Below are 26,668 nucleotides of genomic sequence, written 5' to 3'. Positions count from 1 at the left end.
CCTGGTAGAGATTGTCCGTACCTTTATAAGTTTTCCAACACCTGCACCGGCGGCGTCACTTTTTTCGGCTTTTCCGTATCGCAATTTTGCAATTTTGCAATTTTTTTTGCCAAAAATAAGAAAAAGGAAAACGTACATTCAGAAAATGGCAGCAGCTATCAATGGTGTTTTCCCAGCCACATTGCAGGAGCTGGTAAAGAAGTCCAAGGTGCTGGTCGTGGGCGCCGGCGGAATCGGCTGCGAGGTGCTCAAAAACCTTGTGCTTAGCGGCTTTACAGACATCGAAATTGTAAGTTATTTCGAAAAAAGTATTCCATATTATTAATATATAAACATTACCCAGATCGATCTGGACACAATTGATCTGAGCAACTTGAACCGACAGTTCCTATTCCATCGCGAGCACGTTGGAAAATCTAAGGCACGGGTGGCCAAGGAAAGCGCACTGAGCTTCAATCCGGACGCTAAGATAACCGCTTACCACGACAGTGTAACATCGTAAGTTTTGCTAGCTTTGCCTTTACATTTTGCTAACGACACATACCTTTTAGTACTGATTATGGTGTCAACTTCTTTAAGAAGTTTGACTTGGTGCTCAGCGCCTTGGACAACAGGGCCGCCAGAAATCATGTAAATCGCATGTGTCTCAATGCGGATGTCCCGCTGATCGAAAGCGGCACCGCCGGCTACAATGGCCAGGTGGAACTGATCAAGCGTGGACTCACCCAGTGCTACGAGTGCACTCCAAAAGACAAACAGCGAAGCTTCCCGGGCTGCACCATACGCAATACGCCCTCCGAACCGATTCACTGCATTGTCTGGGCCAAGCATCTCTTTAAGTGAGTATATCTAGTATTTACTCTAAATTGCAGCTTATCTATTGATTTATTGGCAGTCAACTGTTTGGTGAGTCCTTGGAAGATGAGGATATTTCTCCTGATGCTGCTGATCCCGATGCAAAAGAAAAGGACGGCGCCGATGGAAATGGCGAGCCCAAAGACGATGGGAAGGAAAAAGGCGAAGAGTCAAAAGAGGAAAAGGAGGCCAAGGAGGATACTGCCAACGGGAACATACTGCGCATCAATACTCGCCAATGGGCTAAGGACTGCAACTACGATGCAGGCAAGCTGTTCAACAAGTTCTTTAACGAGGACATTACCTATTTGTTGCGCATGTCAAATTTGTGGAAGACCCGCAAGGCTCCCGTGCCCGTGCAATGGGATACTCTGCTGCCCGAAGGATCATCTGGCGATCAGAAGGATGTGGCCAAGCAGCACCACAAGGTGTGGTCCATCGAGGAGTGCGCTCAGGTCTTTGCCAATTCATTGAAAGAGTTGAGCGCTTCCTTCCTGAAACTCGAAGGCGACGATACTCTGGCTTGGGACAAGGACGACCAGCCAGCCATGGATTTCGTGGCGGCTTGCGCCAACGTACGATCCCACATATTCGATATTGAGCGGAAGTCAAGGTTTGAGATTAAGTCGATGGCGGGAAACATTATTCCTGCTATTGCCACCACAAATGCGATTACGGCGGGCATTTCCGTGATGCGGGCTTTCAAAGTCCTGGAGGCCAAGTGGGAGCAGTGCAAGGCCGTCTATGCCCGACTTAGACCAAATGCACGAAATTACTTCCTTGTGCCGGACGCTTCTCTTCCAGGCCCCAATCCCAATTGCCATGTATGCGCCAGCGATCCGGCCATTACTCTCAAGATCGATACGAAGCGCATGCGTATAAAGGAGCTGCGTGACGAGGTCCTGGTTAAGACGCTCAACATGTTGAATCCGGATGTGACTGTGCAGAGCAATGGCTCCATTCTAATCTCCTCAGAGGAGGGCGAGACCGAATCCAACGAGGGCAAGCTCCTGAGCGAATTAAACATTGTGGATGGTGTGATTCTCAAGTGCGACGACTTCTTCCAGAACTACGAGTTGAGTATTATTATTTCCCACTTCGATGCGGAGCGCGATGAAAACTTGTTCGAAGTCGTAGCAGATGCCTCGCAGCTGAAGCCAAAGGATGAGCAGCCGGAGGTCGTGAAAGACAAGGAGGATGAACCGAAATCGGCTAAGAAGCGTTCTGCCAACGGGGAAGGAGACTCAAAGGACGATGGACCTTCCACTTCGAAGCGCAGCCGGCCCACCGAAGTGGTTGAGGAAGATGACGATGACTGTCTGGTAATCGAGGAAGACGAAGACCAAGCAGACGTTGTTGTCGTGGCCACAGACAAGCTCTCTGTGCAGAGTCCGCCAAAATCGGGATCCAAGCGCAAGCCAAGTGAAGTAATCGAGGATGAGGATATCACCGAGATTTTGGAGTCGTCTGACGACGAACCCGCGGGACCAACCAAGTGCAAACGTTCCCGCCTGGACGACCCATCGTCCAACCCCGTGGCAGTCATCAGTATCGATTAATAAAAAAAAAAAAAGTTTTTATTCGAATAAGTTCTCAACTGCGCACTAAAATATGCTCTTGATTCCTCTAATTGCATTCTGATTAAAAATAAAAACACATTTTTGTGGATCATAAAATTTTCAAATTTTGTTTTGTTTTACTCGTTAAAATATAAATATTTTTTACGTCTTTAAGAAATCAAGTGCGAAAAATGTAATTTAATTAAGTAAAAGAAATAAAAAATAATCATTTAAATTAGTCAAATTTTTAAATCGATACATTTTTAGCGCAAACCAGTGCTGCGAAGCACTGGAAGTCATTGTGCCTGTAATCGGCTTCTGACCAGTTCAATCCAAAACAGAAAGAGGTGAGCTGTTCTACAAGTTTTCATTGTAAATCTCAATGAAAACGCCAATTTCAGATGTCCCTGGCTAGTAGAATACTGCAACAAGGCTCCCGCTTGTGGAATGGTCTCAGTGCCGCGCGTGGCTTCCACCTTCTTACCCGGCCGACTGCTCCTGCAAGTGTATCAATGCAAAGCTCGCAACTTGTGGCCGCCACAACTGGAATCTGTCCGACGTCGGGTCTGCTGACACCTGGCTCCACTTTGGTCCAGCAGGTGGCGGGATTCAAGGTCAAGGGCCGCCTGAAGCGACGCTGCAAGGACTGTTACATCGTGGTGCGCCAGGAGCGCGGTTATGTCATCTGCCCCACGCATCCACGCCACAAGCAGATGTCGATGAAAAAGCGCGACTACAAGTCGTGGATTCTGACGCACGCCACCCAGTCCAAGGAGCGCGGCTACTAGACCTAATTAGGCATTAATAAAAGCATTTCTTTAAATATGTTCATAAATAAATAAAAGAAAAAAATCCAAGTAGTCCGTGATACGTTTCCTAACACTGGATCAGCTGATTGTTTGTTTATCTCGCAGTCGTTTCTTGCCTGTTTCGTTTCTTACTGTATTAGACCGGATTCAGTACACCTGGCCGAAAAAGATGACGACGCACTTCAGCAATGTACTGCGACAGGCATTCAAAACGTTCGACCGGGCAAATCACGCCAGCTTCAATGCGAATTTGCAGCACTTGCGTCAATTGACGGACGAGCTGACCTACCGGGATCTGCACCTCCGCGAGGAGCTCTTTCGCAACGGGGGAAGCCATCGGGCACCGTGCAGCTACATGCATATCTTCGAGGATGATCGCTTCTCCATGAGCCTGTTTATAGTGCGCGGTGCGAGCACTATTCCCTTGCACGATCACCCCATGATGTTCGGTCTACTACGCTGCATCTGGGGTCAGCTAATGGTGGACAGCTTTTCGCACCAGTTGGGCCCGGATGAGCCGCTCACCTATGACCTTCATCAAACAGTGGTGAAGGTGCATGTCGAGGAACCCATATTGGTCACGCCGGCTAGTCCATGTGCCACATTGACTCCTAGAAAGAGAAATTACCATCAGATTGCCCAAATTGGTAGCGGCGTAGCCGCTTTCTTCGACATTCTTAGTCCGCCATACGATGCGGATATGCCAACATATGGACCGCGACAGTGCCGCTTCTATCGCGCCAAGGCAGATGGCAGCCAGGTGCAGCTGCACTGCATCCCATCACCGGATACATACTATTGCGATGTTGTGGACACGCCCGAATCGGTAATGCAGGCCGCTTTTCAGTGCGCCGATGAGGTATATGCCGATAATGCCAGCGGGACACAGTGAGTCGTTATCTCGCTTCCCAACAGCTAACACCCTCCTATTTATTTGCCCATCATTACCCGCTGGCTGCTCGTATCAGCCAAGTATCTTCTGTGTTATTTAAATAAAATTGCCTCCTTTTTTTTGTATAAATCGCTCCGCTTTCACGGAATTTGTTAGGGTTTAATCTTCTTGCGCTTGGTAAATGTTCTGATTGCGTCGCTTCAGTTTTTTCACATTGGGACTCGCGGGCACTGATGCGGGTTCCTCTACATGAGGGTCTTCCGTCGCTTTTATTGGTTCTTCAGGTTCCTCCTCGGGCAGGTCTATCACGTTTTTATCGGTGGTATCAGCTGCTGCAGTTGTAGGTGCTGGCAGGGATAAGTTAAGCTTCCTTTTAGTTGGTGTAACCAATGGTTCAGCAACGTCTTCTTCCACCGCCTGCAGCTTAGAATTTTCTGTTTCCCTATCCTTGCATTCGGTAGCTCCCACCGAAGGCAGATCTTGGCCATTCGCCAACAAAACTAAGCATAGCGGATCGTCTATACCCAGAGTGGCACAGAACGTATTGCTCTGGGGGTTTAGTTGAACCTTGGGTTGATCCACAAACATGTGCTTATAATCAGACTGTTCGGCGGGATCGAAAGCTGGTACTGTGCGCTCAAAGTTCTTGGGGACTTGAAGTTTCTGAAACTTTGCGGTCACTGCTTCTAGTTCTTCTTCAGTGGGCGTAAAGTTTGATCGCTCTGTAATCTCTCCCGCCTTTTTGCCGGGCAGGTAATAATAATTCTCCTTCACAGAAATCAAGTGATTTGTACTGTGCAAGATGGCCAGCCACTCTGCGTCGTATTCCAGGCGGGGAGTGCCTTCGATAGGGTCACTGGGTATCTCTACCACTTGCAGGAATGCACGACGCGGCAGGCATTTGTCGAGAGCCAGGAACTTGGTCACGGGAACAGATTTGGATGGTGGAGGTACAGAAGCAGCTTTCTTTTCCTGCTCCTCGTCTTCATCTTCACTGCTGCTGGAAGAGGAAGATTCAGCATCTCCTAGCTTCTGGCTGTGATTGTGCGGCACCAAAGCGGCAAACTTGCAATGCAAATGGGCAGCAAACCAGTAGGCCGGTTGGACCGCTTTCAGTAACTCCTCCAGTGGCTGGCTACCCAGCTTCCCGCTCTCCATGTCTGCTGCAAAAAAGGGTTTCTTGCGGAGCAGTTGCGCCTTGTTTCCATATTCATAGATGCCGGTGGGCCAGTCGTGGGACAGGAAAATATCAACTCGACCGGAAATTTGTTTCAGCCTGAAGACTTCTAGCTGCCGCACATGGTAGACACTGCGACACGTGGACTCGGTATATGGAGGAAATTCATGATGGCCGCGCAAAAAGTCGTGACCCTTAAAGATTCCGCTTATTCCAGCTATCCGAACTCCGTTTACATTGACGACGCCGGCATAACCAAGGTAGTAGATATTTGGAGCCACCCATCCGCCGTATGGGAGCTCCTGCAGGTAATTGGAGGCCTCGTGGTTGCCGCCAATAAATATGGTCAGCACTGGTGCTACCAGCTCGCCACTGTAGTATCTTTAAAGAGAAATAGATTACCTCCTGATCTACAAGCTGCCGACACTCTACTCACTTGTAAAAGGAGCACATATCCAGGTACTTCTTTGGTACTGCCATCGTCTGCAAATCCTCCAGATTCCGGGTGGACTGAAAATCACCACAGCACAATAACAAGTCGATCTTGGTGCCGCCATCCTTTTCGATGCCCTGTATGGTGTCGTATATTCGTTCCAGTTCGCCATGTGCGCATCCTTCTACAGCTACTTTCATGGTAAGGCTACTTTATAAATAAAATTCGGTTGTAAACAAATGCGGCCTGTTGTCCAAACAAAAAATGCGTTCTGATATCGCTAATCGATCGGCAATTAAGTGTGAGAAAACGTCTTCGGGAAACGAAAGGATGGACGCTCTTATCGATAACTCTACTTCATGACCGCCAACATTTAAATTGCTCAAATCTTCCGGAAACTAAATCTTTCAGCTTTATTAAATATATATATGTATATTAAATACTCTTAACAAATTCGTTCTTTGAACGCTTTAAATACCTTACCAAAAGGTACCCAAATAAGAAAAAGATTTCTCCAGTTCAAACGTTAAAAATGTTTTTTTTTTATTTTTCAAAAATATCGCTTCATTTAGTACAGAATATACGTGTATGTGTGTATAAAGAAAATGTATGTGAAATGCTCTGCGTTGAATTCTCATTCTCTGACCTAGATGCCAACTTTTTTTTGGAGTTCTACGGGGGCGTGCTGGTGGGCACAATCTCATTTAATGAGACCTTCTCGTCCTGACGTGTTTGTTTTTCGTTTCGTTTCGTTTACATACATAGATTTACAATGGACTTAAGTTATCATAATTTAGTTGGCCGCGCTGGCCACAAAATAGGAAATAAAATATAAATCTACAATAAATATAGTGCGGTCTCGTCGCCGCTCGACCGATCGATTTTTTAATATTATTAATCGATCGATTGTCGCAGCATACATGGGTACACGGAGTGTACGAAAACCAAGAGAATGCCTTTAAAGCCATCATCAGCATGCCAGATGTATTTTGTTTGATGTTTTTGTTATTTTTGGAAAGAATATGAGAAACAATCAAGTCAGAAATCGAACCAAGAGTCTGGTGATCTGGTCAATTCAGTTTCTTAGGAGCCGAACTTAAACGACGTGGGCACGGCAGTCTGCGGAAAGGCGAAGCCACCTTGCTTCTCGATCAGCTTCGATTCCTTGGCGGCTTTGCGTTGGTCGGCCGTCACCACCACCTCTTGCAGCGCCTTGGCTTGCTCAGGTGTGAGGTTAGAGGTCAACAGCGCATACCAGGCTTGGTCTTGTGCAGAAAGTGCTGATGGCGAAGATAGGTTATTAATTAGTTTATCAATGGTGTACACAATTCAGCACATCTTACCAGTAATAACTTCCTTAAACGTCCAGTACTCATCGATGGCGCTTTCGTTCTCCTCATCGTCGATGGGCGTTGTAAACGACTCCAGTCCAGTCTCGTTTAGATCACCCACAGACTCTTCGGCATCACCGTCCGAGTCAGCATCGTCGTCCTTGATTTCGGCTTTCACTTCGAAGCCCGACTCATTGCCCTTGGTTTTGGCAAATTCGGCCAATTTATCCAGATAGTCCGGTGCCATTTCGTCCATGTCATCCTCGTCACTGGACAGAGCCTCCTCACAGTCGTCACCGTCCTCCTCCTCCTCTTCTTCCTCTTCCTCCTGAGCACGAGACTCGTAGGCGCGTTTTAGTCCATCGAAAAGCAAAATAAGTGCGGGCACAATCTTTCCAGCCACTTCGCTCAGAACTTGGGGCTTGGCTTCGCCCAACGAGATGAGGGTGCACAGACCCAGGACGCAAAGTTTGCGATCGTGGATGCTGGAAAACGTTACAATAAACTATCTAGCTCATCAACAAGCATGTGCATTCTTACCCTAGGAAACAGTCCGTGTCGTGAAGCCACTGCTTGATAAAGTGCGCGCTGATAGAGTCGTTGTTTTGCTGGGACATTTTGTCCAGAATGGACAGCAACAACTGGGGATTATAGTAGAGTGCCGCGATTACCACTTGCAGGCACATAGTGCGCAGCTCTGAGGATTGAACCTCACGAGTTAACCGGGACAGAGCCAGCTCCACGAACATGTGTATCACTGAGTCGATTTGACCCTTGCACTGCAAGATAATCACTTCCATCAGTTTGGCGGCATGGCACTCGGGATCCTCGCCAGGACTGCCAGTAAGCATCTAAATGAAATAGGTTTATTTTGTTATTCGAGATTCATACATATTTAATAATTAAAAATAGAAGCTTACCGTTTTGCACATGTCGAGAATGGCCAATAGCCTGTTGGGATTGGAGAGGAAAGCGGGTGTGTCGACCGTCACATAGTTATGCAGAGCAGGCATAATGTCGATGAAGTAGTCAATACCGTCCTTCTTGAACACCTGGTAGATGAGCTCCAGCATCTGCCACATTTCGGGGGAAATGGCCTTGGCTGTCAGGTCGTAGACCAGCGAGAAGGTTTCCTCATAGAAGTCTGAAGAGATGACCAGATATTTTTAAAACGATATCAACGATTGAGGGCACACCCAACTCACCAGTGATGTTGTGCTGGAAAATGTGTCCGACAACATTAATAACGATCGGGTGCAAGTTGAGCAGGACATCGGGATGCTCTTCCATCACACTGAGCAGAGTTTCGATGGTGTTAAGCAGGCTCATGGCCGTGATGGCCTTCTCGTCGGATCCCTCCTCAGATTCTAGGACCTTGCTGAAAGTGGTGGCCAGGTGCTGGCAGATCTCGGTGGCCACGGGCAGCAATTGCTCGGTAAAGGTGCACACGATCTTTTGCATAACGTTTGTTAGATCTTCGTTCTCCGTCTCCCGAATGATGGTAAGTAGCTCCTTCGTGATCTCCTTGATCTGTGCCTCCACGTATTGCGGCGCCTCGTCCTGGGACGATAAGAACATCTGCAGACCGATAGCTGCCTCCACTTTGACGGGCAGCTCCTTGTCGGTAAGCAAGGCGTTTGTGGTCAGACGCATTATCTCGGCTAGCACTTGGGGATTCTTGATTTGGACGTCACAGAAATAGTGCAGCACCCAGCACGCGCGCGCCCTCATGTGGCCCGCGGGATTTTGGAATTCTGGGAAGACGTAGGTGGTCAGCATGGACTCCACTTGGTCGCGGTACGAAGCCTTCTTCAGCAGCACGTCCGCCAGCGTTCCAATCATGTGCAATGCACCATCTTTCTGTTTGTTGTCCGCATTCGGCGATGTAATTATCTGCATAATTGTAGCCATGGCCTTGGGCAAAATGCCCTTGCGCTTTTTGCACATAGAATGCAGCAGAGATTGGGCTGCCGGTACAGGTGTGGCATAATCCTCGAAGATATCTATTTGGAAACGGTTAGTAATGAAGTTCAAGTCATTTAAAAAGTTCTCTTACCGAACTTAAGGCGAATGTACTCGTAGGGATCGCTTTCCCATAGCTCCTGATCGGAGTCAGTAAACGACATGATGGGAAAGATCACGTCCTGGATGACAGCCACCATGTGAGGCTTAATCAGCTTCCAGGTGTAGGCGTGGCTTACCCTGCAAACAGTATAAATTACATTTAAAAAAACGAGTCATAACTGATTGAAATCGACTTTCTTAACTGCATTCTATAAAAACTACACCTTATCAGCTATAAAACTTTTCAGACTTTCTATCAAAGATTAGGTATCAACTATATGGCCAGGAGGACTTTTGGAAAGTGATTTTTATGCCAACTATATATTGAATGTCACAGGAGAATTTATTTAATACTAAATTACTTACGCATTCTTCAGATAGTTGAGCACATCCGTGAGGACGCGTGGTGAGACGTAGACTCTGTTTCGGTACTGGTCGAGGATCTTGAGGAGCACCTCCAGCACGCCCTGGCTAAACGTGGGCAGATACCACTCTGCGAATTTTTGGTATTTTTCACTAACCACATTGCTGGGACTGCCATAACTAAATTTATATTTTTTTTATAGTTATCTAGACTATGAATATAGAAAATGCCGTCAACGTACCGCTCAAACATGCGAACCATAATGTGCAGGGCCCACTTCTTCGTCTTCCAGTAGGGGAACTCCGTTCGCTCGTCATCGTCCAGGTGCGAGCTATCGGGCACTGCGCGATCAGCCACCTGACGACAGATCTCCATCCACTGCGAGAAGATCTCCTTGGTAATGAGGTCCAGTGGAAGGGTGTATTGCGTGAGAGCATAGTAGATCTTGAGAACTTGCTTTTGTAGCAGCACAGATTGCTCGGACTGCTCTGCCAGCAGTCGAACCATCAGCTGGTAGATCATGGGCAGCAGTAGGTTCATTGCCTCGTTTAGCGGCGTCCTCTCCTCATGCCGCTTGTACTCGTAGGTCTTGACCAGTTGGTACATGGTCACCAAAGCTCCGTTCCAGCCGTTGACATCCTGGTTTTGCAGATAGATGCTGATACTGTCCACCACCTGTGGCCAGCGTCCGGGGAAATCACTTTTAATGATGTGATTGACGCAGACGGACAACTGTACCCTGTGTACAAAACGAAATTAGCTTATCCCTGGATAGGATTTTCCATGAATGTACCCACCTAATCAGCTCGGGGGCGTGCACAATAGCATCTACAATAGCGCTACGGATCATAGCCCGATCCTGTTCGTGTATAGAGAAGGGTATTGGCTCTCCAGGCTTGGCCTCGTGGTCCGACCAGCTGCTGTTGATCAGATTCTTGAGGTAGACAGCACCGGCCTGTCGCACCGGCTGTTCCACCGTCGTTTGCATAACGATCTGCAGTATGGTGGGCACAAATCCGATGATTTTGTGTATCTGTGGGGGTTTTAATGTATAGAAATAAATAGAATGGATATGTTTACACAGCTGTTTGGGGTGGGGTTAAATTTGAATTGGTCAAAGAATAAATGGCAGAAGCACTTTAAATTCCGTTCACAGAGCTCAATTAATATGGAGGAGGGAGCCAAGAACAACTGCTGGCCATAAGCGCTGATAAAGTTAATTGACAACAGGGGGGTTGGTGGGTGGCGATTGGGAGGGGCATGCAAATCGTTAGATGCTGACTCAGTCGTAATGAGCATGCCTCTACAGTGGGGCCAAAGCAATTGGTTAGTGGGGTGGGGTCTAATTAGACTGGCCGCTCTGATTGCCCACATTTAATTCCAAGGGAATTGCGTAAGCTTCAATCAAAGGGCATTCCGACAATATTTCGAAAGTCTCAATTAAATATTTATTAACAATTCAGTGGATTTCCGGAGAATCAAGCGAAACCCGCAATAAATATGTACATATATACAAATATATATAGCATACACATGTAGGTGCCCCAAAGATATCGACTTGTTGCCTCTGGGGCAACAACATAGAAGTCGGGATAATGGTAAACACATAGAGGGCAAACTTTTTGACCGATATCGGCTTACACTATCCACACCCACACACTTGTACAACGACAAGAGTGATGGAGTGTGGGAACGAGGGAGGTTAAAAGCGAACAATTAAAAAAGCACATGGTTTATAGGCGATGGCGCCACCTCCAAGACCTTTCGAATTCAAGTGCAGGCGTTTATTTTTGGGGACAAACTCACCTGGGCCAGTTGATCCTCGGCCGCCTTGCGCTGCTCCGGATTCGGATCAATAGTTGCGCGCAACAGTTCCGTGAGTTTTTGTGCCTCCATTTTTGCTACTTTTGCCTGATTCCACGTTTCGCCGGTCTTTCTGCTGCACCTCGTCGTTTGGCGGTCACCTTGTGCCCACTGTGCACCCGCTGTTCTTGCCTTTATAAAGTCCTTGGTTTATGCTAGCCGCACGAGTGGCTCCAATGTGGGGGCCAAATTGCAAATCTCTTTTCCGGAGGAAAAAACGTGGAAAAGGCTCCACACACGCACACACACACCGCCGAAATTCGCGAGACGAACGAAGCGTAGAAGAAGAAGAAACCGCGCCTGCATGTGTTGACTAACGCCGCAGTATATGGGGCCCTACAGGGCTACGTATTTTCGCCGGTAACAATTTAGCGAAAAATTCGAGCAAAGATTTTGTCTCGGAAAATCTAGGCGATATTTCTAGATAGACCACTTGCTTTATAAGGTAAACGTGCAACTATATTTAAAGGCTTAAAAAACACTGACTTCTCACAATTCCCGATAAATTGCCATTCAAGTTGCATGGCCAATCGATTGTTGCAGCCCTGGCAGCTGCTAGTACGTGAACACGCGAATGTGTGTGTGACGAAGAGCAAAGTGACACATAGTTGGAGGTGTGGTTGAAAATATATAGAAATCTGGGCTTATCTGCAACTGAAAGGAACTGAAATTTGTGTCAAAGGCGAGCGAGGATCGCAACTGAAGAGCTTTAACTAGCAGCAAGGCAAAAGGACGAGCAGCGACCATGGCAGGCAGGCTACCGGCATGCGTAATCGATGTGGGCACCGGGTGAGTTTTTGGTTTCGATTGCCCGTGGGGGTCTCCAATTGGACGTAAAGGAGGTCGACTGACTAACACTCTACTTGCCTGCACATCCATCAGCTACTCCAAACTGGGCTTTGCCGGGAATAAGGAGCCGCAGTTCATTATTCCCTCGGCGATTGCCATCAAGGAGTCGGCGCGAGTGGGAGATACCAACACACGTCGCATCACAAAGGGCATCGAGGACCTGGACTTCTTCATCGGCGATGAGGCCTTCGATGCCACCGGCTACTCCATTAAGGTATGCTCTTGTATCTATGGCCATTAAGCAACCGACATATTTATCATGGCATTCCAATAGTATCCGGTGCGTCATGGTCTGGTGGAGGACTGGGACTTGATGGAGCGCTTTCTAGAGCAGTGCGTCTTCAAGTATCTGCGAGCCGAGCCTGAGGATCACTACTTCCTGCTGACTGAGCCGCCGCTAAATACGCCCGAAAATCGGGAGTACACCGCGGAGATAATGTTTGAGACGTTCAACGTTCCTGGTCTGTACATCGCCGTCCAGGCGGTGCTTGCCCTAGCCGCCAGTTGGGCCTCCCGGTCGGCTGAGGAGCGTACCCTCACAGGCATCGTGGTGGACAGCGGCGATGGAGTGACGCACGTCATACCCGTGGTAAGTAGCACAGATCTTATCTTATCAGCAGAGTTGGGTTTGCACTGGATTCGGTAAAAACTGTTTGGAAAGAGAACACAAAACCGAAACAGTAGTCGAATTTATTAAATTAATCAATTCCACATTCTGAGGCTAAGATAAAATAGCGTATTAGTTATAACCATATTAATATATTAAGATGTTTTTAATTTCTAGGCCGAGGGCTACGTAATCGGCTCCTGCATCAAGCACATTCCCATCGCGGGCCGCAACATCACCTCGTTCATCCAGAGCCTGCTGCGCGAACGGGAGGTGGGCATTCCGCCGGAACAGAGCCTCGAGACTGCCAAAGCGATCAAGGAGAAGCACTGCTACATCTGTCCCGATATCGCCAAAGAATTTGCCAAGTATGACACGGAGCCGGGCAAGTGGATACGCAACTTTAGCGGCGTGAACACGGTAACCAAGGCGCCGTTCAATGTGGACGTGGGCTACGAGCGATTCCTGGGACCCGAGATCTTCTTCCATCCCGAGTTCTCAAACCCCGACTTTACCATTCCACTGTCGGAAATAGTGGATAATGTCATCCAAAACTGCCCAATCGATGTGCGGCGTCCTCTATACAATAACATTGTTCTGAGCGGTGGATCCACGATGTTCAAGGACTTCGGCAGGAGGTTGCAACGAGATATCAAGCGATCGGTGGACACACGTCTCCGGATCAGCGAGAATTTGTCCGAGGGACGCATTAAGGTGGGTTATATCGCAGCTGCTAATGAGTCATATTTCTAACTTTGATTATTTTTGATACAGCCAAAACCCATTGATGTTCAGGTGATTACGCACCACATGCAGAGGTACGCCGTGTGGTTTGGAGGCAGCATGTTGGCTTCAACGGTGAGTTATAGTGGCTTAGGATCTGTAAAATCCTTATCTTTATCTCTATCTTAATATTCTTTCCATTTCTAGCCCGAGTTCTATCAGGTGTGTCACACGAAGGCTGCCTACGAGGAGTATGGCCCCAGCATTTGCCGTCACAATCCCGTCTTTGGCACCATGACATAATTGATCCGATCCAATCGGCTTGCAGCAGTTATTTTTGATTTATTTTTCCATTTAAAATTTGATTTATTCTCCAACTATATATATATATATACATTGCGATTCGGTATTCCACGCTAAAGTATTAGTAATTATTCTTTTCTATATGTGTTTAGCTATTAACTTTGTGTAAATCAGTTTCGTTCTGTTTAATTTCGTGTGATTTTGTTAGGCTAACTATAAAGCAACAACTCCGATGTCTGCCAGTTCAACCCCTATCTAAGGTGCATTATTTCTAGAAGTCGACTTTTATACCATACTCAAACACGATCACACACAGTCACACCGATCTAAGCTCTTGGAGAAATCCCGGCTCCTACACACATTTAAATACGAAAACGCTCTACTTGTCATAGAAATATTTATAATTGCAATAACTGCAACCAATTCAAACACTGAATGAACAAAAAAGGAAAAACGAAAAGAAATATTGATGAGAAATCTGTTTGTTATATTGATAAGCGTAATTAAAAAGGCATTAAATAAATCAATAAAACATTCTTTAAGCTCAAACACTTTCGTCGCTTTTGATCTAAAGCTTTTACTGGAAAATTTTATTCAATGCATAAGTTACATATACATTTATTTTTTTTATGTGTTCAAATTGCTCTATGTATTGTATATTTTAATTTTGTGACGGTGTCGCTTAGCTGAGGAAATAGCAAAAGGTGGTTTCCAAAAAACATGTTCCGAGCTACAAGTCCGAAAAAACTTCGTTATGCGTCACGTAATTGACAAACTGACTAGTCAATGTAGTCACTGGAGCCCTCCTCCTCGTCGTTGCTGCTCGTGGATTGTGCCGCCGCCGTTTCCGGCGAACGCAAGTGCTCTGCAATCCGGAAGTTTTGCAGGAAGTCTCGCATCGCGTCCATCATTAGCGTTAATGACTGCTGCAAACCAGCTTCTGCAATATTGTTGGAGGAGAAGTGTAACTACGATATTCCATAGCGATTCTTTTGGAATTTCGGCAAAATTTTAGTTTAGATTTTTGACGATTTTAAGAATGGGAAACAAAATATCACTTTTAGCCAAGTTATTAAACGAAAGCTACAGCTTTAATACAATTTCGGGATATAAACGTAATTAAGCAAAGCCCAAATACAACCAGCGAAAAATATTCTATGATTCATGCTCTGTTACGAAACGGGGCGACAAAATTATATTAGGTATTATCCCTTGATATTTTTAATGATTAAATGCTCATACGAACCTTCTCCTTCGCCAGCTACGCCGGCAGCTCCTTGTTCAATGCCCGCTTCTATGTTAGCATCGCCTGCAGCTGCTCCCACACCTGCTGCTGGTGCTGCTCCTCCTTCTTGGAGCTGAGCATTTGCTGCCAGGTTGTTGATGTTAAATGAAGGCAAGAGCGATTGAAAGAACATAGACACAGAATTGTTCGTGTTCGTTGTGGGGCTGCTGCTTGACGAGGATTTTCTGCAAGTACTGGGTTTTGGAATTTACTAACTTCGGGATTCGAACGACCTACCGCTGATAGCAGTTGACGCTGTTCGGTGGTGGCAGTGGATCATAGGTCATAATGGCTTGCTTCTCCTTGGACACGAAGACCGCCAGTGGAACTTTCTCCTTGTAATCGGAGAGTATGACATGTCGAAGAATGGGCCTTGGTGGTGTTCCACTATATCGCAGTGATCGCTTCTCCTTGTACTCATTGACCAGGGGATCCTTACTATCAATGCGATCTAACACTATGTTCACGTTGGATTCCAACCAGGGTAGCACCTCGTTCTGACGCCAAACGACTCTTGCACGGCACACATACAGGCACACCAGCTGGTGCAGGGCTGGCGATTGACTGGTGAACAAGATAAGGCATTAAATTCCATTCCACTAATCATTCAAGGAGATAAGACTCCACTTACTTGCCCGACACATCCGCAAAGAAGTACGATGAGGCCAGCACCCTCTTGTCCGTTTGCACCGACATCTCGTCCAAAAGAGGACGCAGAACACCCGGGAACATTAGCAGGGCGTATTGCAGTGCCTGGTTAGAGCGTTCACAAGCGCCATAGAGCGTGTGTAGAGCCAAAGCATATGAGTAGGCCATATTGGGCAGCTGATTGAGGTTCCTCGCGGCGTTATACTTTTCATAGAACTCTACCAGCCATTCAAACTGCTTGCTGCGCAAGGCATAGTAGTCAATGACTAGAATCATGGCAAGGGGATCAGTGTCTGGCTGAAGACTCAGCAGCAGTTTGGAAATCTCGAAGGCGGTGCGGCTGCAAGCTCGTTCCTCCAGATACTGCGCGTGCTTAAACAGCACGATGTAGAAGGATCGATTCTCCTGTCTCCGGTAGTCCAGTCGGCAGTTGCCCGACGTCAAACTGAAGTTGATGTGCAGCGACGATTCCAGAAGGAGAAGGGCGCGCTCAAGGAGTTCGGAGGCCAAGGAAAAGTCTTCGGTCATCTTGCATACTTCGCTAAGTTGAACCAAGGAATCGACATGATAGGGGCAGCGTTTGATAAGTGTGATCAGAAATTCGGAGTCAATGCGCTCAAGTGCAGAAAGGAACATTTGCTGCACTCCCTGGTAGTATTGGCTATGCTCGAAGGCAAACCATTGAACGTCCGCTCCATTATCTGTGATAGACTTGGAGGACACCGATGGTGAGTCTGGGGCGGGCAGCAGCTTCATCGTGATGGTGTTTTTGGTCAGTGGCGGCCACGAATCCTTGGCGGTCACCATATAGGTGGACTTCAGAGTGGGCTTCTGCCTACCACGCTTGGTTCTAAAAGAAAGTTTGCTTCAATGGAAGTTCTTAGCCCAGGGACTCCAAACTTACTCCACTTTTACCACCCGCTTGCCAAAAGTGCGACGCATCTCGTTCTGTGGATTTAGGTGGCGCAGCTCTACGGCCAGCAGTTTCTTGGTGGCAGTAGTCCCGGTGGCAGCCGATACCAACTGTTTCGCTGACTGTCTGGGCACCGCATCGTAGACCTTGCCAAGGAGGGGATCCACCTTCTCAAAGTACTTGTCCTGACGCTCGTTATCCTCGCTGCTGATGTGATTCCCACTAGACTTGGTCTTCTTCTTGCGCTTCTTTTTCTTCTTTTTAGCCGCACTGGCAGTTGCATTGGGCAGTGCAGCAGACGGATGCTCCGTTTCATTGTCATCTTCTTTGAACTCACTCTCCGAGAGACTCAAGTCGGCTTGATTGAGCTGGAAAATTTGTGGGAACGGAGGATTACGTAGTTCATTCGGTGATGAGCTGGCTATTTTTTTAAAAGCGGCCTACCAAATCGAATGGATTAAGGTGCGATTTTCGGTCGCGTTGCATATCGCTGTCCTCCAGTTCATCATTGTCGCTCAGCTCCTCGCAGTCCTCGTCATCAGGCGGTGGCGCCAGCTTGTCAGCTTCGCCCTGCAGCTTCTTCAGCATACGCGCAGACATCCTTCAAGTGTCCTTATACCCCTTAGCCGGAATTCTATTTAATTTCGTCGCAAAATACGTGTGTATTTCGCTGTTTTTTTTTCTTCACCACATTCGCTTTCGCACGGCTGCAGGGTTGCCGAGCTCTGTGGCCACGCGCGCTTCACAGCACTGGCCTGGACAGGTGGTCCCAACTTGGCGGGAATTGAAAAAGCAATTCTAAATTTTAGCAAGTGCTTTACACGATTTTCAACTTACACTAGCTTAAACGCCTTGACAGTAGAAGTTGGATCAAACTTGACGTGTTATTCACAGAAATTCAAAAAGGTACAGTTTTTTGTCTCTTAATGAAACAAAATTGGAAATATTTCCGGTTGCATTTCAAAATGTCTTGAAATAATTAATTTTTATTGGACTTTTTCTATATTAAACATTTACTTCTAGAATACGTATATATTACATGATTTATTCGTATCCGAGCATAAACAAATTTTCGAGGAGTATAGAATTGACAACCAAAAAGTCCTTTATTGACAAAAAATTTTCGTACAATTTCGGTGCAATTTACTGCCTTCTGTTCTTAAAGCTGCCATGATAAGGAATTTACAAATGAGTCTTGCCATAATAGGCGCCTGCGACAGCGGCCAGTATAATGACTATTATGGTGGCCATGTAAAAGAAAGTGCGTCCAATCGCCTGGTCACGCAAGCTTTCGATCTGGTCTGTGAGGACCACATGCTCGTCCTCCAGCATGCTGACTTGCTTGAGCAACTTGGCCATTGGCTCACTGACTTCCTGGGCATCAAAATGGACCTCCCCGTCCTTGTTGTCCGTGGACAATGCAGCTGAACCTCCCGCTTGACGGAAATCGTCCTGCTTCGAAGGGACCAGCTCACATTTGATCTTCGTGTCCCAAGTTTCATTCGGGTTCTGCATCTTCCAGAACTCCTGCATATCGGTTATGTCACCAGTCACCTCGGCGGCCATGAGAAGGAACTTATGACGCTTCTGTATCTGCTCCTGCAGAATTGGCTGCATATAGATGTCCACGCTGACCTTCTGCTCGGGCGCCAGGACTCCGATGTTGGGGCGCACGTAAAAAAGTTTCGGAGTGGTGGTCTTCATCTTGAAGGCCATTCGCTGGGTCTGACTGGTGTTCCTGATGACCAGCTTCCTGCTCACCGAGCGGTTGAATGGTCCCTCAAAGACGAGCACTTCGCTCGGGTCTAGCGCAAGTTTGCTCTCGGTATTGTCGGACATATTGGAATATGTTTATTTATTTATTTTTTTTTTTATTCTTTTATTTCTCGAAAAATCGGAAGCGATACGAACTGGAACCGACTATGACCAATATATGAAAAATATGGTACCAAATGAACACGTTCCTTGACAATGCCGTAATGAAAATGAAAATGACAGAAAAAGAAATACGAACCTTACTTGACTTTCCATTTCATGGCTGAATTTAGTTCACATATTTCTTGATTTCTTATAAATTTAACTTTTTTGGTGTGGACACACTGGTCGGTTTTGAAAGTCATATGGGCAGACCACTATTGTAGATTGCACCTTTTAGCTTATATTGCTTAAATGAATGTCTTAAAAGCTATATTTTTGGCTAATTCAATAAATTATATACAAACCTGTCTTTAAATATTGTTCAAAAACTTTTTAGAACTTTTTGCAAATTGTACTTCTGTGTATTTGTAAGTTCAAGATGTTTAGATAACAACATGATTTTGAGTTTCAGTTCGATCGTTTTATTTGTTTTTTTATTAAATATTTACAAAAATTCGATACGTGTTTTGTGGCTGAGTGTGTGTCAGGTGGGGGGTGGTCCATCATTTACCAAAATATCATGCGCCCGGCATTGGGGGAGGTGGCCTTGGACAGAATGATGCCCGAAAGTTCCTCGTCCTCCATTTCGTTGCTGTTTTGAGTGGGAGGAGGTATGGGTAAGATACAAATTAAAAAATGTTTGACAGGACTCTTTCGATTTATGCAATTATATATACACGTTTATTGGTATCGCTATTTGCTTTGATTGCTTTCTTTTTTTTTAGTTGCTTGCTTGGTAATAAATAACAATGAATGTTGGTTGTCGAGACGGCGGATGTTGAGTGTGGGCATCTATATTGATCTCACGGGTGCGATGATGGGTTTTTCGAAATCGAAATCGATTCGATTTGGTGGGTGGGTGCTTTTGTGGGCGGGTGCAGTACAACAGGCACAACGATAACAACAGTTACAACGGATTGCGGTAGCCAATTTCGCTTTTATGGTCTACAAAAAAGTCCGGATATAGAGAAAGAAAGAGGGAAGAAATAAAAGTGATAAGATATATACAAATAAAACATTTCGAATTCCATTAGAGGTACAAACACAAAATCCAAATGCAGAACGCAATACAAACATTGAACAAAACGTATAATATCGGTACATGCGATTGATGATATAGTATGGACTGATTAAGCAGGGGAACAGGGCTAAATAGGGCCAATAATACACATTTCGTTTGAATTAAGTCACATTTTATTTCCGTTTTTTATGTATGTATTTCGATTTTTTCGGCTTTCGTATTTAACTTTAGGCACTATTTAAATATTAAATATATATTGCAAAAATCAATAAAAATATGCCTTAAAAACTCCTGCGCTAAAAATTAGGTTTGTACAGCATGTTTTGTTGTAAAAATTTTGCATTAAGTAAATTTCGATTATACGTAGTTTAAATATCACTTATGTAAATATTTTCGTTTTAAGCCACACGGGTTAATTTCAAATTTTGCAGTTTTTAGTTTACGTTTTGCGGACGGTTACAAGAACATGTTGCATTCGCGAGAAATGTACAAAGTTTTAAACATATTATTTATAAATAGCATTTTAAATATAGAGTGTTTTCGTTTTCCAATGTATTTTTGTTTCTTGTAGTGTTTAGAATTAGTTGGTTTCTGTTTTGTGTTCTATAAATTAGGTTTCGTATTTATGCAGTCGTTAATTGTATTTTTCTTTTTATAAATTAGTTTTCGCAATTTAAATTCGCTTACTTATTTTTCAATAAAAAAATAATTATCAAAATCAACAACTAATCACAAGGCAAATAGAGTTTGAAGATATAGAAATTGGCGGGGGATGGCGTTCGTATATATTGTTTTTTGGGCAACGCAGGCGAGTTTTAGTGGATGCTTAGCGAAACGAGTCAACGAGTGGCGAGTAAAAATAGCGAACGAGTACCAACACCAGAGAAAGAGAAGTAGAGTCAACGAGTGGAGGTAGAAAGGTTGTAAGGGCCCCAGGGGGTGGATAAATGCGTGATTGGATGAGATGAGATTCTTTTTAGATGGCACAAATGCAGCGAGTGGCGAGAAACGGGTTAACAGGCACTTAGTGGGCGAGTGGCGAGTAACTAGAAGCACCTTTTCACAATCTGATTTCTTTCGAAGTAAACAACTGAATACTTTTATCCAAAGCGAAACCAGTTAAATTTAAATGAAGCAACTTATTGGTGAAATCAGATCGTGAAATGATGTATAATAGTAATATGGAGCAGATAGCGAGTGACGAGCGACGAGTGTGGACATTGAGTCCCGGTCCATCTCGTTTCTCCGCCTCCTCGTTATGGCTTACTTTTTTATCAGCGAGCGGACCTTCTTCATCGTTCGATTAAATATCGTTTTGTTGTTTCCTCCGGCACTAAAGTTGGAGCCCAGTGAGGAGTTGGAGGTCTTGTTGCTGGTCAAACTGGCTCCCCGATGAACCGAGGCAGATGCCCTCTGTTGGTTGCCATGTCGCAGACATTCTTCTGGCTGATCCTCCCGCTCGCTTTCCGTCGCACTCACACCCTCGGGACTCTGGCGTTCCCTTACCCTTTCCATCGCTGGTTGTGGAGGTCTTTCGGGTGTGGGGGATTTCGAGGAGGAGCTGGTGTCCCTTCGTTGGGGCTGCGGGGTCATTGGAATGGCCAGGTTTTGCATACTCTGCGTTCCATCTGCGAGATCGCTACTCGGTGGAAGCAGCTCTGCTAAAGTCTGTTTGCTGAGAATATGGTCTAGACTTCGGGACTTTCTGTGCTGCTGTACATTTCCCGGTGGAGATAAAGTATGCTTATCACGCCGGGTCACCGAGTCATTGAGGGCGGCATCCGTCACCTCTTCTTCGGGCTGCAGAGTGCTTGTGGAACTGGCGTTCGTTAGAGCTGTACTTCCTGCTGTCACCTTGGCCGCAGCTGCTGCTATTCTTTGCTCTGGAGTTGAGCCCGCCTGATCTAGAAGCCCATCCACACTGTGCGATCGATAGCCACTGCCCATGCCGGAACCAGATCCATGACCTAATCCCGCGGCGGAACTTCTCCGCGGAGGCAGATACGCCAACGGCATCATATTCTGCATGGACGCGGAACCCGCTCCAGTTTTGTGGAGCAGGGCTGCTTGTTGGGTGCGATACGGGGTGAGGATCTGGGAGCGTTTCGTGGGCGCCCGAGAATAACCACTCAACTGCGAGGTGCTGCCCCTTTGGCGGGCCGGTGAGGGAGATTGGCGGTACCTATTTGCCTGGTGATTAGCTGCGCATGAGACGGCGTTTCAAGCGATTTCGAGTGTGTGGCAATCAGAATTAAATCAATTATTAATTGGTAAGAGTAAAGAGTAATGGGTAGTGTAGTTGTAATGGGTTGCTTGAGTTGAGTGAGAAAGTAGTGGGTGTATGGGTGGGGGTAGAAAGTGAGAGAGAGTTGTACTAGAGAGTGTGACTTGAGGTTCTCTGCTTAAGCCTAGAACATATTCGAGTTGGCTAGCTCTGTAAATCGTTAGCATAACTTGGCTCACTCTACGCTGGAGCCGCTGGGGGACTCTGGTTAGAGCTTGAGCTTGAATTTGAGTTGGGAGTAGAAGAAGTAGTAGATGTAGTACTCGTTGGCCCACCTTGTCCGCTGCCATTGGCCGCCACCATCAGGCCATCCACCACACTGCCCGTAACGCCGCCACCACCTCCTCCTCCAGTTCCTGCTCCTGATCCGGCGCCTGCTCCTCCGCTCTGGTAGTCGGAGTCGTTGCTGTGCATTCTTTGGTATGAGACCGAACCGGGGGTGCCGGGCACCATCGCCGCAATGCGATCGATATTCTTTTCGCCGCGCAAAAATCTGCCGCATCAGAAGAATGGGAATCGTTTAAGTGTTTAGTTGTGAAGTATTCTGGGTTATTCAGGCTTAAGGTAATCGGTAATGGAGTTATCCATCGTCCTAGTCCCAGGCTAATCCAGATCTAAATGCGTCGCTTAATATACCTTTCGAGCTTATCGATGCATGCGTCCTGGTAGTCGTGGATCCAATTAACACCGTTAAAATGGGCCACACTGCGCATGTCCTCGGGAAGTCGCTCCACTTCGGGCCAATCGAATTGCTGGTCTATGATGGGTATAATGTTGCAGTTCGAGTTCAGGGCAGCCACGATTTCCTGCGAAACGATTATTCCCTTATGAGTACCTATTGGTTAAAGGTCGATCCGCAAATGCGGTACTCACGCGATGCACCCAGTCCTTGCAGTCCTCGTCGTTAATGCAGCGGTGCAGGGCATCGGGCGTTAATACTAAGACAAAGTTCTTTGCCTGTCGAATACTGTTCAATAGGCCGTTGTCAAATTTGCCCGCCTCCAGGCGCTCCACGTCGATGAAAACGGAGAAACCACGCAGCTGCAGGTGCACCTGTAACGAATGGGATCTTGTAAGTGGTAATTCCCTTTTCAAGCACATTAAGTATACGCACCTTGAGAAGACTGGCTAGTTGGGAGCCGTTTGATCGCCTATAACTAACGAAAACATCTAACGTCTTGGCCATGTTCTCCTCCGACGAGCTGGGCAGCGAATTCTCCAAGTTTTTGACCGCATTGAGAATTCTCAGACGATGGATCGAGTTGTGGATACCACACTCCGTCATCAGCATATCCTCATTGACATGCGGCAGTGCACACTTGTCGATTCCAGCATTCAGCATGGCATACGTGTAGGTGCAGTAATCAGTACCGATCTCCGAGAGAAATTGGTGCATCTTGGCCGTGTCCTTGGACGAGTAGTCAGCCATCCGCTTGAGATTTTGCAGCTCGCGTTCAAAACGCTTTAGCAGTATTCCATTACCGATTCCAATATCAGCGCGGAGGTTATCCTGATTGAGCTTCAATAAAAGATCCCCGTCCACCTGGGACTCGTTGAACTTGTCGATGTAGTCATTGAAGCCGATTTGCTTCACCCACTCCTGCACATCCTCCACGGACCACAAGGGAACCTGTTGGGACAGCTTGTGAGGCACTGTCTCTCCAATCAATCTCAGAGCCTGAGCGGCGAACTTGGATGCAATGGCGTTTGGACAGCTGGCCACATTTTTCAAAGCTTCAATAGCGTTGATCTCCCGGAAGATGTCTGTGTTACCCTGCTCCCTCTTGATGCCCGCCTCCATGCAAAAATGGAAGGCAGCCAGATTGCGGGCCTCTTCGCGATTGGAACTCAAAACCGGAACCAATCTCTTAAGCCAATGTTTGCTTTGCCCGTGGGCATGTGCCAGATTGGATCTCGCAAAGGCCGAGGGGTCGTGGGAGGTGACAAAGGGTTCCACCAAATCCAAGCATCCAGACTTCAGCACCTCGGCTTCAATCTCCTTGTTGGCTACCAGCACTGCAATGGCCAGGCAGGCATAGTACTTGATGTTATCGTCGTTGTGGAAGGCCAATGGGAACAACCACATGGGCACCTTGCGCAGGATCATCTCCTCCTGGTTCTCGGCTCCACCATACAGAGATAAATTCGCCAGTGCACTAGCGCAGTGTCGCAGAGTTTCCAAATCACTGGTGCGGCACTCGAAGAGCACGGCATCCAGACCTCCCAGCCGTATCACATCCGAACAGGTGCCCTCGGAGTGTTTGAACAGATGCTCCAGGATGCCAGTGCCCACGCGGGAGTGCTCCATATTGGAATTCTTTGTGCAGACACAGGCCACATTGACCACCTTATCGAGGCCATTATCCACCACATGTTTGCGGTTCTCGGTGGTTAGGCACTGCTCAAGAAGCTGTGCGGAGGAAAACTGGAGATCGGGCTTAACGCAGTTCTTCATGAGAAGATCGAGGCCGCCACTTTGGCGCAGGGAATTGCACAATGAGTAGCCCAGCTCGTGGCCATGTGTGGGCACTGCCCAAGCTCGACGAATGACTTCGTTGATCTTCTCCAGGTACTGGGACTTCTTGCCACCAACATCGTGGACGGTTATGGCACTACCACCTCGCTCATCTTCTTGCAGGGAGCTCACTATTGAGGTCAGCATGTTGGAATACTTGTTGATGGTCTGCTCGATCTCCTGCTGACCACTGCCTGCTGTCAGCGACTTGAGGTCATCCAACTTGAGATCGGCGAGCTTCAGCATCTGGCCATTCATCGCGGACATTTGCGAGGAGCTGGTGATCATGCTACTGCCGGTGCTGGAAACGCCCTTGTGCGACATCGAGTAGTTTGCCTGCGAGGCGGAGGATACATGTTTCTCCTGACTGATGATCCCGTTGGAGGTCATCGTCTGCGATTGCTGCGACTGGGATATCGCCTTCTTGTCCGCGGAGAAATTCTCACTTTGCACCGTAATACTGGAGGCCGCCACATTGTTGCTCGCCTGCTGTGTGATGTCGCCGGTGCGGAGTGAGAGGGCTTCCTGGATATTATGGTGAGGCGTTGAGTGGGAAAAGGATGAAGCAATTAGTAAGGATGCATAAAATATAAATCTTTCGATTTTATAATGCCATAACAACAGGTATGTACACTCATCAGGGGTCTTGGGGAAACAATCAATTGAATTGGGACATTAAAAACTGCCGGTATAACAGCTTTGAAACTGTTATACACAAGTTATACCTCGCTAGAAAGTATTAGACTGACGTATAGCCTCAATATATCCCTAAATCTAAACTAAAGCTTAACAAACGCGCCCCCATCTCTGTTATACCTTGCTCTGCTCCACCTCAATGGGAATTTCGCGTACATTTCTCATTTGATTGCAGTTGTGGTTATTGTTGTGATTGGGTGTTGTAATTGCTGAGTGGTTGGTGTTGTTGATGGGCGTTGGAGGTGGCAGTTGTGGTGGTAGTTGTTGTTGTTGCTGTGGTGGTGGTGGTGGCGACAGTGGGCAACTGGTAATTGGCTGTGGGGGCGGGTTAGAACTTTTACGTACTCTGGTGTGCGAACTAGAACTCGACGAGGATTGCGACGAGCACTGCGACGACGAAGAAGAGGAGGACGAGGATGAAGTGGAGGCAGCTGCACCAGACATTCTGGCAGCGGACGCAGTGGCCATGGTAGTGGCTGTCGTTGAACCCGCCACCACTTGAATGGGCTGCGGCGGTGGGGAGAGCGGTGCATTGATTCCAAATCTATTCGAGGGCGTGGCAACCGGCGGCGGGGATAATGGCATCTCCACAATGGGACTGGGCGATCGGGTGGGCGTGAAATCCGACTGACCGCTCGAACGGAAGATGCCCTTGCGAACGGGCCAGGGTGCCTGATTGGACATTGTTTCTCTCGCAAAGAGGTGGCAGGTATTTCAATGCCAAAGTCGGCTCGGTAGTTGCTGATTATTTCGTTCCGTATATAACTTGTGTATGTGTACTTTTATATGTGAATGCTGCTGTTTCGTCCGCGTATTTTTTGCCTGCTATATACTTGGTATTTTATTTATTTTCATTCACATAAAAATAGCGCACAAATTGGCTACGTCGACGTCGCCGTCACTTTCTCTGTGTGTGGTGTTGTTTCTCTATTTGTTTCAGTGTATTCGGGTGTTGTTGTGTTTTTTTTTGTATCTGTGTGTGACACTGACCGACAAATGGAACTTGTAATAATTCTACAGCTTGATGGTAATTAACAAGGCACTTGACACAGCTTCACTGTACAAAACGATGATTCTATTCACATTGCAGGGCATGAAATGACCGAATCGAACACTTGTTGAGCCAATTTTGCATATGGAATTGGGGAAACTTAACGAAGGCATTGGTAAAAGCTCACATAGCGTCGAAAGCGGTAGGCCATCTGTCTCTAGGTTTTCGACTATCCGTTTTTGATAGATACTTCTTTCCCTTTTCAAACTGATTTCATTAAGTTTTCATTCGTTCGGTTTTAACACATCCTTTGTGACCTTTAAGTGCGGTTTTCCTAAGATGAGTTTATTTCAATACACTTTTCTGTATAACCACTTGTTTTTTTTTAAATTGAATTTCACCACTGAGTCTATTCAGTTTGTAACAATTTCTATATTCGAAGGTCGGTTTCTATATCTTTCGTAGAGCGTTCCACCTGCGACAATATTGCCATTGGTAAACAAAATCGCTGTATGCTTATTTTGTGCTTTAATTAGGAAGTCTTTGTCACTTGCGCTCTATTTGTATTT

At 46.6% G+C, this 26,668-nt stretch overlaps 9 protein-coding genes across 17 annotated transcripts in view; 4 read left to right on the top strand and 5 right to left on the bottom strand.

Moving 5' to 3' along the window:
- The first annotated feature begins 34 nt into the window (after positions 1-34).
- LOC6604820 (SUMO-activating enzyme subunit 2) lies at positions 35-2,539 on the top strand. Its single transcript, XM_002029629.2, has 4 exons — positions 35-289; positions 344-498; positions 552-839; positions 896-2,539. Exons 1-4 carry the CDS (start codon positions 146-148, stop codon positions 2,412-2,414), a joined length of 2,106 nt encoding a protein of 701 aa, XP_002029665.1. The 5' UTR covers positions 35-145; the 3' UTR covers positions 2,415-2,539.
- A 141-nt stretch (positions 2,540-2,680) lies between these two features.
- LOC6604819 (39S ribosomal protein L36, mitochondrial) lies at positions 2,681-3,271 on the top strand. Its single transcript, XM_002029628.2, has 2 exons — positions 2,681-2,761; positions 2,816-3,271. The coding sequence occupies exon 2, from the start codon at positions 2,816-2,818 to the stop codon at positions 3,200-3,202; it is 387 nt and encodes a 128-aa protein (XP_002029664.1). The 5' UTR covers positions 2,681-2,761; the 3' UTR covers positions 3,203-3,271.
- A 39-nt stretch (positions 3,272-3,310) lies between these two features.
- On the top strand, positions 3,311-4,244 carry LOC6607845 (2-aminoethanethiol dioxygenase). The gene has a single exon (XM_002029627.2). It carries the CDS (start codon positions 3,393-3,395, stop codon positions 4,113-4,115), a length of 723 nt encoding a protein of 240 aa, XP_002029663.1. The 5' UTR covers positions 3,311-3,392; the 3' UTR covers positions 4,116-4,244.
- A 14-nt stretch (positions 4,245-4,258) lies between these two features.
- LOC6604818 (lariat debranching enzyme) lies at positions 4,259-6,006 on the bottom strand. The gene is made up of 2 exons (XM_002029626.2): positions 5,729-6,006; positions 4,259-5,673 (listed from the first exon to the last, which is right to left on the bottom strand). Exons 1-2 carry the CDS (start codon positions 5,923-5,925, stop codon positions 4,275-4,277), a joined length of 1,596 nt encoding a protein of 531 aa, XP_002029662.1. The 5' UTR covers positions 5,926-6,006; the 3' UTR covers positions 4,259-4,274.
- Positions 6,007-6,238: 232 nt separating this feature from the next.
- LOC6604817 (importin-7) lies at positions 6,239-11,639 on the bottom strand. The gene is made up of 10 exons (XM_002029625.2): positions 11,291-11,639; positions 10,282-10,517; positions 9,726-10,223; positions 9,487-9,663; positions 9,113-9,258; positions 8,262-9,059; positions 7,977-8,200; positions 7,597-7,907; positions 7,069-7,541; positions 6,239-7,005 (listed from the first exon to the last, which is right to left on the bottom strand). The coding sequence occupies exons 1-10, from the start codon at positions 11,378-11,380 to the stop codon at positions 6,809-6,811; spliced, it is 3,150 nt and encodes a 1,049-aa protein (XP_002029661.1). The 5' UTR covers positions 11,381-11,639; the 3' UTR covers positions 6,239-6,808.
- Positions 11,640-11,914: 275 nt separating this feature from the next.
- LOC6604816 (actin-related protein 3) lies at positions 11,915-14,077 on the top strand. Its single transcript, XM_002029624.2, has 6 exons — positions 11,915-12,136; positions 12,230-12,410; positions 12,471-12,785; positions 12,981-13,517; positions 13,578-13,661; positions 13,734-14,077. Exons 1-6 carry the CDS (start codon positions 12,093-12,095, stop codon positions 13,827-13,829), a joined length of 1,257 nt encoding a protein of 418 aa, XP_002029660.1. The 5' UTR covers positions 11,915-12,092; the 3' UTR covers positions 13,830-14,077.
- A 313-nt stretch (positions 14,078-14,390) lies between these two features.
- On the bottom strand, positions 14,391-17,391 carry LOC6604815 (transcription factor 25). The gene is made up of 6 exons (XM_002029623.2): positions 17,120-17,391; positions 16,667-17,043; positions 15,746-16,612; positions 15,352-15,678; positions 15,076-15,299; positions 14,391-14,769 (listed from the first exon to the last, which is right to left on the bottom strand). The coding sequence occupies exons 1-6, from the start codon at positions 17,273-17,275 to the stop codon at positions 14,609-14,611; spliced, it is 2,112 nt and encodes a 703-aa protein (XP_002029659.1). The 5' UTR covers positions 17,276-17,391; the 3' UTR covers positions 14,391-14,608.
- A 364-nt stretch (positions 17,392-17,755) lies between these two features.
- LOC6604814 (vesicle-associated membrane protein-associated protein A) lies at positions 17,756-18,739 on the bottom strand. Its single transcript, XM_002029622.2, has one exon. It carries the CDS (start codon positions 18,512-18,514, stop codon positions 17,858-17,860), a length of 657 nt encoding a protein of 218 aa, XP_002029658.1. The 5' UTR covers positions 18,515-18,739; the 3' UTR covers positions 17,756-17,857.
- A 259-nt stretch (positions 18,740-18,998) lies between these two features.
- LOC6604813 (sterile alpha and TIR motif-containing protein 1) overlaps positions 18,999-26,668 on the bottom strand; it is a 38,403-nt gene continuing 30,733 nt past the window's right edge. For 4 of the 9 annotated variants that reach the window (XM_032718922.1, XM_032718923.1, XM_002029621.2 and 1 more), the window contains 6 exons: positions 23,012-24,937; positions 22,771-22,950; positions 22,534-22,703; positions 22,173-22,390; positions 20,881-21,814; positions 19,100-19,184 (listed from right to left, as the gene is read on the bottom strand). In XM_032718922.1, the coding sequence (XP_032574813.1) occupies positions 19,100-19,184; positions 20,881-21,814; positions 22,173-22,390; positions 22,534-22,703; positions 22,771-22,950; positions 23,012-24,937 (3,513 nt within the window). Of the gene's footprint in view, positions 19,185-19,244; positions 19,538-20,880; positions 22,391-22,533; positions 22,704-22,770; positions 22,951-23,011; positions 24,938-25,228; positions 26,502-26,668 lie in introns of those variants that run through there. The other 5 variants (XM_032718926.1, XM_032718920.1, XM_032718921.1 and 2 more) reach the window with 5 other exon arrangements.

Source organism: Drosophila sechellia, chromosome 3L (assembly GCF_004382195.2).
Source record: "Drosophila sechellia strain sech25 chromosome 3L, ASM438219v1, whole genome shotgun sequence".
Lineage (NCBI taxonomy): Eukaryota > Metazoa > Arthropoda > Insecta > Diptera > Drosophilidae > Drosophila > Drosophila sechellia.
This window is presented reverse-complemented; position numbering and strand designations above follow the sequence as displayed.

What these genes read in the sequence shown, in the direction of transcription:
- LOC6604820 (XM_002029629.2), top strand. Translation starts at nt 146, where the DNA reads ATGGCAGCAGCTATCAATGGTGTTTTCCCAGCCACATTGCAGGAGCTG. An exon ending in TACCACGACAGTGTAACATC is followed by an intron (nt 499 to 551) that starts GTAAGTTTTGCT and finishes CATACCTTTTAG; the next exon opens with TACTGATTATGGTGTCAACT. An exon ending in TGGGCCAAGCATCTCTTTAA is followed by an intron (nt 840 to 895) that starts GTGAGTATATCT and finishes ATTTATTGGCAG; the next exon opens with TCAACTGTTTGGTGAGTCCT.
- LOC6604819 (XM_002029628.2), top strand. Translation starts at nt 2,816, where the DNA reads ATGTCCCTGGCTAGTAGAATACTGCAACAAGGCTCCCGCTTGTGGAAT.
- LOC6607845 (XM_002029627.2), top strand. Translation starts at nt 3,393, where the DNA reads ATGACGACGCACTTCAGCAATGTACTGCGACAGGCATTCAAAACGTTC.
- LOC6604818 (XM_002029626.2), bottom strand. Translation starts at nt 5,925, where the DNA reads ATGAAAGTAGCTGTAGAAGGATGCGCACATGGCGAACTGGAACGAATA. An exon ending in GATATGTGCTCCTTTTACAA is followed by an intron (nt 5,674 to 5,728) that starts GTGAGTAGAGTG and finishes TTCTCTTTAAAG; the next exon opens with ATACTACAGTGGCGAGCTGG.
- LOC6604817 (XM_002029625.2), bottom strand. Translation starts at nt 11,380, where the DNA reads ATGGAGGCACAAAAACTCACGGAACTGTTGCGCGCAACTATTGATCCG. An exon ending in ATGGTTCGCATGTTTGAGCG is followed by an intron (nt 9,664 to 9,725) that starts GTACGTTGACGG and finishes ATATAAATTTAG; the next exon opens with TTATGGCAGTCCCAGCAATG. An exon ending in TTCTCGACATGTGCAAAACG is followed by an intron (nt 7,908 to 7,976) that starts GTAAGCTTCTAT and finishes TATTTCATTTAG; the next exon opens with ATGCTTACTGGCAGTCCTGG.
- LOC6604816 (XM_002029624.2), top strand. Translation starts at nt 12,093, where the DNA reads ATGGCAGGCAGGCTACCGGCATGCGTAATCGATGTGGGCACCGG. An exon ending in TGTCCGAGGGACGCATTAAG is followed by an intron (nt 13,518 to 13,577) that starts GTGGGTTATATC and finishes TTTTTGATACAG; the next exon opens with CCAAAACCCATTGATGTTCA. An exon ending in GCAGCATGTTGGCTTCAACG is followed by an intron (nt 13,662 to 13,733) that starts GTGAGTTATAGT and finishes TTCCATTTCTAG; the next exon opens with CCCGAGTTCTATCAGGTGTG.
- LOC6604815 (XM_002029623.2), bottom strand. Translation starts at nt 17,275, where the DNA reads ATGTCTGCGCGTATGCTGAAGAAGCTGCAGGGCGAAGCTGACAAGCTG. An exon ending in ACCTTAATCCATTCGATTTG is followed by an intron (nt 17,044 to 17,119) that starts GTAGGCCGCTTT and finishes CAAATTTTCCAG; the next exon opens with CTCAATCAAGCCGACTTGAG. An exon ending in AGCGTCAACTGCTATCAGCG is followed by an intron (nt 15,300 to 15,351) that starts GTAGGTCGTTCG and finishes CAGTACTTGCAG; the next exon opens with AAAATCCTCGTCAAGCAGCA.
- LOC6604814 (XM_002029622.2), bottom strand. Translation starts at nt 18,514, where the DNA reads ATGTCCGACAATACCGAGAGCAAACTTGCGCTAGACCCGAGCGAAGTG.